Here is a 13,328-nt window from a genome sequence, read left to right as displayed (position 1 = left end):
ATGTAGCCATTCAGCATCTGCCACTGTGTGCTCCCTGCTGCCCACCTCTGTGACCATCCATCCCCTCAGCACCCTTCACCCTCCTGCCATTCACACTTCCAGCTTCCAGTTCCCGACTTTCATCCTTCAGACTTACCTGATACTACTTAGCTGTCACTCGCATCCCCAACCTTCACTCATGTAGTCACTTCCAGTCAACCTGCAATCACCCGTCCATCCATCTAACAGATTTATTGATCTGTCTTTCCGTTCCCCATCTGACACTATCCACCTGACACCTCCATTTCCTTCCTTCCCTCTGTTTTCCTTTTTTCTGTGTACTCATCCATTTTGCCTTCAGTTTACCCATCCTTCCTCCACTATCTATTTATCCATGTGCCTACCCATTTACAGTCAATCTGCTAGCATTTATTTCACATCTACCCATCCATTCACTCACCGTTCATCCATCCATCCATCCATCCACTCATCCATCCACTCATCCATCTATCCATCCACCCATTCATCTATCGATCCACCCATCCATCCATCCACTCATCCATCTATCCATCCACCCATCCATCTATCGATCCACCCACCCATCCATCCACTCATCCATCTATCTATCCACTCATCTATCCATCTACCCACCCATCCATCCACTCATCCATCTATCCATCTACCCACCCACCCATCCATCCACTCATCCATCTATCCATCCACCCACCCATCCATCCATCCACTCATCCATCTATCCATCCACCCATCCATCTATCGATCCACTCACCCATCCATCCACTCATCCATCTATCCATCCACCCACCCATCCATCCACTCATCCATCTATCCATCCACCCATCCATCCATCCACTCATCCATCTATCCATCCACCCATCCATCTATCGATCCACCCACCCATCCATCCACTCATCCACCTATCTATCCACTCATCTATCCATCTACCCACCCATCCATCCACTCATCCATCTATCCATCTACCCACCCACCCATCCATCCACTCATCCATCTATCCATCTACCCACCCACCCATCCATCCACTCATCCATCTATCCATCTACCCACCCACCCATCCATCCACTCATCCATCTATCCATCTACCCACCCACCCATCCATCCACTCATCCATCTATCCATCTACCCACCCACCCATCCATCCACTCATCCATCTATCCATCTACCCACCCACCCATCCATCCACTCATCCATCTATCCATCCACCCACCCATCCATCCATCCACTCATCCATTCATCTATCCACGCACCCACTTGTGTATGTGGCAGGGTGTACTGGGGATTGAACCCGGGAGCTTCCTGCATGCTAGGCAAGTGCTGTACCACTGAGCTATGTCTTTAGCCCCTCTTTCACTTTTCATCTGGAGACATGGTCTCACTAAGTTGCCTAGATTGACCATAAACTGACTCTGTAGTCTGGGCAGATTTTAACTTGGGATCCTCCTGCCTCAGCCTCCTGAGTAGTTGGGATGACAGGCCTGCACTACAACCTTAGATTTTAAAAAGGCCCTGGCTCCGGTCTTGGCTCTATTGCTTTTCGGCACGGAGATCTTGGGCAGGCTGGCCCTTCTGTAAGCCTTACTTTTGCAGCTGTAGATGGGGGAGCAGCATCCCCTAGATCACAGATGGGAGGGGCAGGTAAGAATGCTGTTGGCCAAGTGCCTCTGGGGCCAGTGCTTGCTCAGCACTGAGAATTCCTGACCACTGGAGCTGCCTTTGTTCCATCTTTTTGTAGGTGCTGGTGGGTGGCAGATACGTCACCGTCCTCCTGGACCCACACTCCTACGACATGGTGGTGTGGGAACCGAGGACGAGGCTGGACTTCCACACCTATGCCATCTTCCTCATGGAAAGGATTTTTGATGTGCAGCTTCCGCATTTTAACCCCAGTGAGGAGAAGGCCAAGATGAAGCCGTGAGCACCCAAGCGGGCCTGTGGGTGGGTCCAGCTGTGGGTGGGTCAGGCTGGGGTCTTCCACCTCACAGCCCAAATCCTGAATGGGTTGTACTTGGCTCCACAGCCACTGCCAAGTAAAAAATTTTTTCAAAAAACAAATGTCACCCTATCCTCTGTCCAGCCCAGGCCTGTGGGTTCTGGTTTCTGCCACGGTCCATGGGTAGGGCACTGTCCCTGCACACTCTGGTCACCTGCGGCCCCTTATGGCATTGGTGTCCACACAGGCACCCAGGGGCCTTACACAGACAGACACCCTTCCATCCTGGGCTCTGATCAGCTCCTCAGTCTCAGCTCAGCATAGACCCCGAGTCAGGGACCCCTAACTGCTGTCACTTGCTCCCCCAGACTGCATCTCCCAGGTCCTCTTCAGGAGACCGGCTCTGACTCCCTTTTCCTCATGTCCTGTCTGTCTGGAATTGTGTCTTATTAGCAGTCTCCCTCCATGGGCCTTGACTGTCCAAACAGGTGTCCCAGCCAGCTCTTCCTCTGTGCACCAGGCAAGGACAGACTGCCCCATTGCTCTCTCCTCGGTGCCTGAGTCTATCATAAAACGAGTGTGTTCATGGTAACTGCTGGTGTTCTCACATGCCATCTTTATGCTGAGCACATACATGTAGGATGTGATAGCTGCTGCTGCCAGGGGCCATGGCTTCCTTAAGTCAGTCTTCTGAGGGACCAGTTTCTAGTGGGGAACTTGAGCTCTGAGATCCTGAGGTATGAGGAAGGAGGTGGCTGAACTCATTTTCTGTTGCTGGCCTCAGGACACTCATGCACAAAGACCTGCAGGCACTCACGGAAGCTATGTACACCAACCTCCACACCATCCTGCTGGGTGACCCCACGGACGTGGGCAGTGGCTGGCATGAGACGGGCCTCCTTGATTTCGCCTACAACTCCCTACTCAGGTGAGCCCATGACCTCCTGTTGTCGTGGTGGGGGCCCAGCCCATTGGACCTGTGAAAGCCATGGGCAGTGGACCAGGGAACCATGAGGACCCTGTGGGTCCGGTGCTGATGGAGATGCTCAAAGCAGAATGCAGGATGTGGTGCAGGTGGGACCCCAAATTTATCTGACATGACCCAAGCTGAAAAGCAGACACCAGCTGCAAAAGGGCCCTGTGTGTTCCTCACAGTGGGACAGCCTAGCAGGCTTCGTTTGTGTGGCCACTTCCAGACTGATTCCCACAGGTCAGCAAAGGAGATGCTTGGGAGAGTAACCAGGGACCCTGGCCTTCGGGCAGACCTGATAAATGTGTAGTCAAAACAGTGCAACCATGTGCGCCTTGGTTCAACTGTGCTGGGTCCTCGCAGGGGACACAGTGAAGTTCCCATGCCTGAGATGAGATGGCAGAGATCCAGAGAAAGAGTGCTGGCATCTGGGGGGCTCCTTCCATTGACCCATCCATCCATCTACCCATCCATCCATCGACCCATCCATCCATACATCATCCATCCATCTACCCATCCATCCATCTACCCATCCATCCATCTGCCCATCCTTCCATTGACCCATCCATCCATACATCATCCATCCATCGACCCATCCATCCATCGACCGATCCATCCATCAACCCATCCATCCATCGACCCATCCTTCCATCCACCCATCCATCCATCCACTCATCCATCTATCCATCCACCCATCCATCTATCGATCCACCCACCCATCCATCCACTCATCCACCTATCTATCCACTCATCTATCCATCTACCCACCCATCCATCCACTCATCCATCTATCCATCCACCCACCCATCCATCCATCCACTCATCCATTCATCTATCCACGCACCCACTTGTGTATGTGGCAGGGTGTACTGGGGATTGAACCCGGGAGCTTCCTGCATGCTAGGCAAGTGCTGTACCACTGAGCTATGTCTTTAGCCCCTCTTTCACTTTTCATCTGGAGACATGGTCTCACTAAGTTGCCTAGATTGACCATAAACTGACTCTGTAGTCTGGGCAGATTTTAACTTGGGATCCTCCTGCCTCAGCCTCCTGAGTAGTTGGGATGACAGGCCTGCACTACAACCTTAGATTTTAAAAAGGCCCTGGCTCCGGTCTTGGCTCTATTGCTTTTCGGCACGGAGATCTTGGGCAGGCTGGCCCTTCTGTAAGCCTTACTTTTGCAGCTGTAGATGGGGGAGCAGCATCCCCTAGATCACAGATGGGAGGGGCAGGTAAGAATGCTGTTGGCCAAGTGCCTCTGGGGCCAGTGCTTGCTCAGCACTGAGAATTCCTGACCACTGGAGCTGCCTTTGTTCCATCTTTTTGTAGGTGCTGGTGGGTGGCAGATACGTCACCGTCCTCCTGGACCCACACTCCTACGACATGGTGGTGTGGGAACCGAGGACGAGGCTGGACTTCCACACCTATGCCATCTTCCTCATGGAAAGGATTTTTGATGTGCAGCTTCCGCATTTTAACCCCAGTGAGGAGAAGGCCAAGATGAAGCCGTGAGCACCCAAGCGGGCCTGTGGGTGGGTCCAGCTGTGGGTGGGTCAGGCTGGGGTCTTCCACCTCACAGCCCAAATCCTGAATGGGTTGTACTTGGCTCCACAGCCACTGCCAAGTAAAAAATTTTTTCAAAAAACAAATGTCACCCTATCCTCTGTCCAGCCCAGGCCTGTGGGTTCTGGTTTCTGCCACGGTCCATGGGTAGGGCACTGTCCCTGCACACTCTGGTCACCTGCGGCCCCTTATGGCATTGGTGTCCACACAGGCACCCAGGGGCCTTACACAGACAGACACCCTTCCATCCTGGGCTCTGATCAGCTCCTCAGTCTCAGCTCAGCATAGACCCCGAGTCAGGGACCCCTAACTGCTGTCACTTGCTCCCCCAGACTGCATCTCCCAGGTCCTCTTCAGGAGACCGGCTCTGACTCCCTTTTCCTCATGTCCTGTCTGTCTGGAATTGTGTCTTATTAGCAGTCTCCCTCCATGGGCCTTGACTGTCCAAACAGGTGTCCCAGCCAGCTCTTCCTCTGTGCACCAGGCAAGGACAGACTGCCCCATTGCTCTCTCCTCGGTGCCTGAGTCTATCATAAAACGAGTGTGTTCATGGTAACTGCTGGTGTTCTCACATGCCATCTTTATGCTGAGCACATACATGTAGGATGTGATAGCTGCTGCTGCCAGGGGCCATGGCTTCCTTAAGTCAGTCTTCTGAGGGACCAGTTTCTAGTGGGGAACTTGAGCTCTGAGATCCTGAGGTATGAGGAAGGAGGTGGCTGAACTCATTTTCTGTTGCTGGCCTCAGGACACTCATGCACAAAGACCTGCAGGCACTCACGGAAGCTATGTACACCAACCTCCACACCATCCTGCTGGGTGACCCCACGGACGTGGGCAGTGGCTGGCATGAGACGGGCCTCCTTGATTTCGCCTACAACTCCCTACTCAGGTGAGCCCATGACCTCCTGTTGTCGTGGTGGGGGCCCAGCCCATTGGACCTGTGAAAGCCATGGGCAGTGGACCAGGGAACCATGAGGACCCTGTGGGTCCGGTGCTGATGGAGATGCTCAAAGCAGAATGCAGGATGTGGTGCAGGTGGGACCCCAAATTTATCTGACATGACCCAAGCTGAAAAGCAGACACCAGCTGCAAAAGGGCCCTGTGTGTTCCTCACAGTGGGACAGCCTAGCAGGCTTCGTTTGTGTGGCCACTTCCAGACTGATTCCCACAGGTCAGCAAAGGAGATGCTTGGGAGAGTAACCAGGGACCCTGGCCTTCGGGCAGACCTGATAAATGTGTAGTCAAAACAGTGCAACCATGTGCGCCTTGGTTCAACTGTGCTGGGTCCTCGCAGGGGACACAGTGAAGTTCCCATGCCTGAGATGAGATGGCAGAGATCCAGAGAAAGAGTGCTGGCATCTGGGGGGCTCGTTCAGCCTAGATCTGAGGTCTAGCTTCAGGGTCCCCATTGTGCCAAGTCCCTGGTGGAGAAAACAGGCCCTGGGTAGGAAGAAGCTGGGGTGGGGGGGCTAGTGTTGTTGGAGCACAGAGGCCAAGGGAGCAGAGACAGAGGAGCCTGCAGAACTCCTCTCAGAGCCTGGGGGAAGGTTCTGGAATGTATGCTCAGCAGGCAGGGTTCCGTTGGGACTTGCACAGGGACCTGATGCCATCTAATTTTGGAGCTTAACAATCGTGTACGTGGGGCTGTGGGGTAAGAGCCTGGCAGAGGGTGCTCTAGGAGATACTGAGTCATCCAGATGGGATGCAGTGGCGGCCTGGGCAGTGGCTTCAGGAGACCAAGTGAATGGGACCAGCTGATTACGTTTAGCACAGGGTGTTGGTGGGTTGGAGGATTGTACATGTGAGCAGTGGGGGACAACTTCTCAATAATTAGTGGTGTCATTACAGGAAAGAAAAGACATTCTGACTCCCCCAATTTTGAATAAAGGGCCATTTGCTGGCACGAGTATGTCTGTGTGGACTTGGTGGGTAAACTCAATCTTCTTATTAGCTCTGTGAGCTGGTAATTTACACAGCCCATTTGATAGATGCAAAAACCAAGACCCAGAGTCCCTTGCTAGGGTCACCAGGCTGCTCTTGGACACACTGTCAGTGGGACCCTCTTTCCTCCCTGTGTTCCTGTCAACCTACACACCTGTGCCTGCAGGGCCTGGGCCTGACATGAGCTCCTGCCACCACCTGGTGTGGTACCCTGGGTCTTTGCAGCTACCTGGTCCCTGAAAGAGAAAGGAAATGGGTATGTAGGATTCAAGGAGGCAGGTGTGGGGTCTGGGTCCCCACAGCCCAATCTGTGGGGTGCTGTCACTTAAACCTCCCAGCCTGTCCCATGTTGGCCCTGCCTCTCTTATAGTCTCATCCAAAGTTCGATTCTGTCCTCCTTAGATCCCCAGATGCTTCGCTGCCCCTTGAACAGTGGGCTCCCCTCCAGGTCTTTACAGTTTGGTTCCCTGCTGGGAGGCCACATCCAAGTGGCTCTCATGTCAAGTCTTAAGACCACCAGCTCAAGATCCAGGTCCTTTTCTCCACCTCCTACCTGGCTCTGGCCAGCTGTATTTTAGTTTGTGGCAATGAGCACCACCTAGTGGCCAAAAGTGTTGGGACCCATGCAAGTGCCTGGGTGAACTGACTCAGCTCCCGGGCTGCACCTTCCTACCTCCGCCCAGAGCCATAGTGAGGGAGGGCTGCCTTGTGTGGAGAGGAAAGGGAGAGAAACTTCTAGGCTAAGGCTGAGGCTGGGGCCGAGGTTGGGGCATGAGGAGGGCTGAGCTTGGCCTCTGAAGGAGTAGCCCAGCTGTTCCCTGGGAAGCAGGCCTCCTGCTACCCCAGAGGGAGGAGCAGGTATGAGTCCCCGACTCTGGAGACTTATTCCTGAGGCCCACAGAAGCTGGGGCTGGGCAGGAAAGGGCATTTGGGGTGCAGAGGGGAAATGGAATGGTGGCCTGCATGACTCTGGTCAAAATTGTGACAGCCTGTCATTTTCTCTCATCATTAGAGTTCTTAGAAGTAAGTTCTATTTATCTGTCTTTTCAATGCATCATTGCTGCACCCAGCCACCCACATCTACCCATCCACCTATCCATCTATTCATCCACCCACCCATCCATCCACCCATCCACCCATCCATCCATCCACCCACCCATCCACTCACCTATCCACCTACCTACCCATCTATCCATGCATCTATATCCATTCATCCAGCCACTGTCCATTCATCTACCCACTCATTTATTCAATCTACCTATCCATTCATCCACCCATCTGTCCACCTGTTCCTCCATCAACCCATCTACCCACACGTCCATTGACCCATCATCTCTGGAAGGCTTACTGCTGCCTGTCCCATGTGGTAGAGGGGCTTCTCCCCTCTCCCAAGTGGGGAAACCCTTCCTGTGAGACCCATTACTAGGGGAGCTCAGGCAGGTGAGGTAGGGAGGGTTTGGACTTCAGGGTCATCTCTGCACATGCCCAGCCCCTTCCCTGTGGGGAAAGTGAAAACCTGCAGTTCCCTCCTAGGACCAGACCACCCCAGGCTGGTTCTGGATTCCTGGGGTATCAAGGAAGTAGTTGGTGATGCACATGTTTCCCCTGAGGGGCTCCTGGGAGGGTGTGGGGTGTGTGTACATGTGCAGGTTTGTGTGTGTGAAGGACACACCAGCTCCCATGGCTCATCCTTTGTACCTGGCCCCACCCTGTTCTCAGATCTCCCTGCCAAAGCTCAGCCTAGCCGCTGAACCCAGGTATCCTGCATGCCACCCTGGGACTCACCCCAAGCCCTTTTTCATTTTATATTTTGAGATATCATCTTACTGAGTTGCCCAGGCTGGACTTGAACTCATGTTTCTCCTGCCTCAGCCTCCTAAGTAGCTGGGATTAGGATTACAGATCTGTGTCACTAGGTGCAGTTAAGCCGAGTTTATGTGTATGATTGCTATGCCTGCATGTATGTAAATGCATCCACGTCATGCAGTACTTGTGGAGGACAGAAGTGGGCTTCCAATCCCCTGGAACTGGGATTACCATTCTGAGCCATCATGTGGGTGCTGGGACTTGAACCCAGGTCTTCTGCAAGAGCAGCCAGTGTTTTTAACTACTGAGCCATCTCTCCAGCCCCCACCCCAAACCCAGTTTCTTTTTCTTTCATTTTTTTTCTTCTGGTCTTTTTGAGTCAGGGTCTCCCTGTAGCCCCAGCTGGCCTGGAACTTGCTGTGTAGACCAGGCTGGCCTCAAACTCACAGAGGTCCACCTGCCTCTGCCTCCCGAGTGCTGGGGTTAAAAGCATGCACCACCACACCCAGCATAAAACCCAGTTTCTTAACAACCTTTGCACACTGTCCCTGCCCTGTGCTGCACACTGTCCCTGCCCTGTGCTGCCTGATCATAATTCACCCCAGCCTGACCCCCACCCCCACTGCTCTCTGCCTTCTCCCATCTGCTCACACTCCAACTCCAGTGACACCAGCAGATCTCTGGCCAGGCCAGGTTGCTTGCTGGATTTTTACGCAGACTGTGCCTTCGGCCCTAACACCCTCGCCTCACCTCTTCTTACATCCCAGGTTTCAGAACCCTACTCCTCCCCTCACCCCCAAGAATCCTGCTCAGGCCCTCTCAGAGAGGGTCTCCCCCAACTCCCACCTCCTGGGCACCCTTCAGTGCTGTAGTTCCCCCCGACACAGGACCTTTGCACTTCCTGTTTGCTCTGCTTGGAACCCCTTCCTTCTGCTCCTGTAGCTGGTTCGTGGTCATCACAGTTTCACTGTGAGCCCTCTCCATGGTAGGCAATGCTGTCACAACTCCACCTGCTTCCCAACCCAGGCTTTGCACCTCTGAATATCAGCATCTCTTGTTTGTTGACCCCCCTCCCTGCAAGGTCTACTCCATGGCAAAGGGACTTTTTTGGTTTCATTTTTTGAGACACGATCTCACTCTATAGCTCATGCTGATTTGGTACTCGTTATGTAGCCCAGACTGGCCTTGAACTAGAAGGAATCCTCTTGCCTCAGCCTCCCAAGTGCAGGAATTACAGGCATGCACCATCAAGCTCCACTCTTGTCTTTTGTTTAAAGCTGATTCCCTGTGTGCAGAGCAGTCCCCAGCACACAGCAGTAACGTTAGAAACTTCTAGGCTGCCATAGAGACCCAGGGAGGACCTGACCTGCTGCTGTCTCTCTTAGAGCTGGCTACCTGACTCTGTATGGAGTGGAGGCCTCGCCACGCACCCATGAGAGCCAGGCCCAGGACCGTACCCACTCAGCTGACGTCTTCCACACCTTCCGCCAACTGGATCTGCTTCTCCCCAAATTGGCTCGAGGCTCCCTGTCAGTGGGTAAGCACTGTCACAGCAGAAGTGGGTAGTGGGTCTAATACCAAGACTGGATGGTCTTTGCCCCCAAGAAGCCAGGGGATAGACAGGAGGGACATCCTAATGTCCTGGGGGTAGTAAGGTCCCTGTCACCCTGCAGGCTCGCAAATGGAGCTGGGAGCAGAGCTGGGGTTTCAGCAGATCTAGAGTGGGGCCTGAGGATCCTTGTGTTTCTTTTTCTTGTTTTAAGATGGCTTTTTTTTTTGGTCTTTTTGAGACAGGGTCTCCCTGTAGCCCCAGCTGTCCTGGAACTCACTATGTAGATCAGGCTGGCCTTGAACTCACAGAGATCCGCCTGCCTCTGCCTCTGCCTCCTGAGTGCTGGGATTAAAGGTGCGCGCCAGCACGCCCGGCACATTTCACTTTTTTTTTTTCACAAGTTTATTTTCCTCCTTGTTATAAGAAACTCAAGCCATATAGAAAAATTGAGGAACCAGTAAGAGAGCTCTCTAATTTTCCCCCATATCCAGCCCACTCTCCACAGAGATAGCCACTATTTCTAGTTTGGAGTGCATCCTGGCAGAGCTTTCTCTAATCAAGATTCATGAGCATGCACACCCTGCACAGTTGTGTACTTTTATTGTTGTCTATTTTCAGGGCTCTTTATGAGGGTGTAATTTACGTGCACAGAACTACCCTCGTGTGCAGCCGAGGGAAGATCTAAACTTTTCATACCCATGACTAGCCAGGTGCTTCATCCTGGTTAGTTTTGCCTTTTTTAAAAAAAAATTATCTTTATTTTATTAGTGTATTAGTGCTATGCCTGCATGTATTTACGTGTACCTGTGTCATGCAGTGCCTGAGGAGGACAGAAGAGGGCATCAGATCTCCTGGAACTGGAATTACAGATGGTTTTTAGCTGCTATTTGGGTGTTGGGATTTGAACCTGGGTCTTCTGCAAGAGCAGCCAGAACTCTTAACCGCAGAACCATTTGGCTTTTTCTTGACCTGCTGATAACCACAACCATACAGTGTGTGCCTTTTTATGTCTGCCTCCTTTCACCCAACATGATTCTGTGAGATTCATCCAAGTCTTGTATGTCTTAATGGTTATTTTTTGTTGCTGTATAGTTTTCATTAGAGTAAAATGTGCATCCATTTTTCTGGTTGATAGGTGTTTGAGTAGTTTACAGTTTATGTGTTATGAATTAGCTATGAACATTCTTGTGTGTGTCTTTGGGGCACACATATTCTCATTTCTTTTATTTTTAGTTTAGTTTGTTTGAGACAGTGTCTCACTATGTAGACCAGGTTGACCTCGAACACACAGAGATCCACCTGCCTCTGCCTCCTGAGTGCTGGGATTAAAGCCATGCGCCACCACGTCCAGCCTATTTGTAACATTTTTTTAAAGTTATGTTTATTTACTTATCTGTGTGCATATGTATGGGCACACGCATGCTATAGCATGTGTTGCAGTCAGAGGACAACTTGCGGGAGTCAGTTCTCACGTTCCACCATGTGAGTTTTGAGGCTCAAACTCAGGCTGTTGAGCTTGATTTGGGTTCCTCCTACCCAAGCCTTCCAAGAACTGGGATTAAGGGGTACATCATCATACCTGGCCATCATTTCCGAAGCCCAGGGGCAGTCTCTCTGCCTAACCAAAGGCAAAGCACCTGCTGTTCCTCACAGGTGTCTGCATCTTCCCACTGGTTTGCCAGACTGCTGGACAGAGGCTGGAAACTTTCTGTTTCCACTTTCATCTCTTCACAGGGCTTCAAGCATGCAGTCATCAGTCTTTAAATTCTTGCCAAGGTGGAGGGCAGAGAAGGGCGTCAGTTTCCTGCTCACCTTCCTGCCTGCCGTGCCAAGACATCCTTTAGTTTCCATGGCCCTGGCATTTCTGCTCTGTGAGCTGTGCACACATGCATATTATTATATTTTCAGAGACAGTTCATTGTCCAATCCAATCCCTGGGGATACCCTTGTTGCAGATGGAAAAACTGAGGCTCACAGAGGTGAAATCACTTGTCAGACACCTTGGGTAGGTGGCAGAGCCAGCGGCACACACACTTTGTCAGGTCGCAAGATCTGGCCTGTTCAACACATGTCCCAGCCCAGCACCAGTTGCTTCTCTAGAAAAAGTTGAGTTTGGTGTTTTTTGGTACCCTCCTTCTCCTGAGCCCGGGAGACAGGGCACCTCAGGCATTCTGCATCTAGAAGGCTGCATGCCCCAGCGTGGGCAGCAGGTGGCAGTGTTGGAGGACAGTTGCCCTCACTTGTGGGCCGAGACTTGCGGGCCAAGCAGTTCCCAGACCTTGTGGATTGTGTGCAGGTGCCACTCTAGAAAACCAACCAGGCAAATTCCCAGCAAAACATCAAATGTAGATTGTTTCCTCCCATAGTCTCTCCTCTAGGAAATGGTCCTACAGAAATACATGTGGCAACAGACATAGATGTTCACAGCCACATTGCCTGTGACTGAACTTAGCATGGGAGATGTGCCTGTAACTCCAGCATTAAGGGGGTGAGGGGAATTCAAACGGATCACCAAAGGTCCAGTGAGCGCTCTGACTCAAGGAATAAGGTGGTGGGGCTAGAGAGAGGGCTCAGCGGTTAAGAGCACTGGCTGCTTTTGCAGAGGACGCAGGTTCCCCAGCATCCACATGGCCGCTAACTTATAACTCCAGTTCCAGGGGATCTAACATCTTCTTCTGACCTCTGCAGGTACTGCATGCACATGGTGCACTTACACACACGCAGACAAAACAGTCATACACATGAAATAAAAGTAATAAATAAAACCTTAAAACATTAAGGTGGAGAGCAATAGATGGAGTCACCAGCATCTGGAGAGCTCTGACCTGCACACACAGACACACACAGACACAGACACACACACACACATACACAATAGGCGAGTGCACCTGCATACATGTGCACACACAGGTGAGTGCACCTGCATACATATGTGCACATACACACACACAGGTGAGTGCACCTGAATACATATGCACACACAGACACACACAGAGGTGAGTGTGCCTGCATATATATGCACACACACACAGATGAGTGTACCTGCATACATATGCACACACACAGACACAGGTGAGTGTACCCGCATACATATGCACACACACAGACACAGGTGAGTGTACCCACATACATATGCACGCACACACAGACACACACAGACACAGACACACACACACACATACACAATAGGCGAGTGCACCTGCATACATGTGCACACACAGGTGAGTGCACCTGCATACATATGTGCACATACACACACACAGGTGAGTGCACCTGAATACATATGCACACACAGACACACACAGAGGTGAGTGTGCCTGCATATATATGCACACACACACAGATGAGTGTACCTGCATACATATGCACACACACAGACACAGGTGAGTGTACCTGCATACATATGCACACACACATACACAGGTGAGTGTACCTGCATACATATGCACACACACAGACACAGGTGAGCGCACCTTCATACATATGCACACACACACACATACATATAGACACAGGTGAGTATACCTGCATACATATGCACACACACA

General features: G+C 51.8%; 1 protein-coding gene across 2 annotated transcripts in view; it reads left to right on the top strand.

The window, feature by feature from the left end:
- Ptgis (prostaglandin I2 synthase) overlaps positions 1-13,328 on the top strand; it is a 41,850-nt gene that overhangs the window by 11,641 nt on the left and 16,881 nt on the right. The window contains exons 3-5 of one of the 2 annotated variants that reach the window (XM_008834855.3): positions 1,748-1,926; positions 2,730-2,873; positions 9,614-9,765. In XM_008834855.3, coding sequence (XP_008833077.1) covers positions 1,748-1,926; positions 2,730-2,873; positions 9,614-9,765 — 475 coding nt within the window. Of the gene's footprint in view, positions 1-1,747; positions 1,927-2,729; positions 2,874-4,228; positions 4,424-5,226; positions 5,371-9,613; positions 9,766-13,328 lie in introns of those variants that run through there. The other variant, XM_029564383.1, reaches the window with a different exon arrangement.

This window comes from Nannospalax galili, unplaced genomic scaffold (assembly GCF_000622305.1).
Source record: "Nannospalax galili isolate Female #2095 unplaced genomic scaffold, S.galili_v1.0 scaffold1037, whole genome shotgun sequence".
Taxonomy (NCBI): Eukaryota; Metazoa; Chordata; class Mammalia; order Rodentia; family Spalacidae; genus Nannospalax; species Nannospalax galili.
This window is presented reverse-complemented; position numbering and strand designations above follow the sequence as displayed.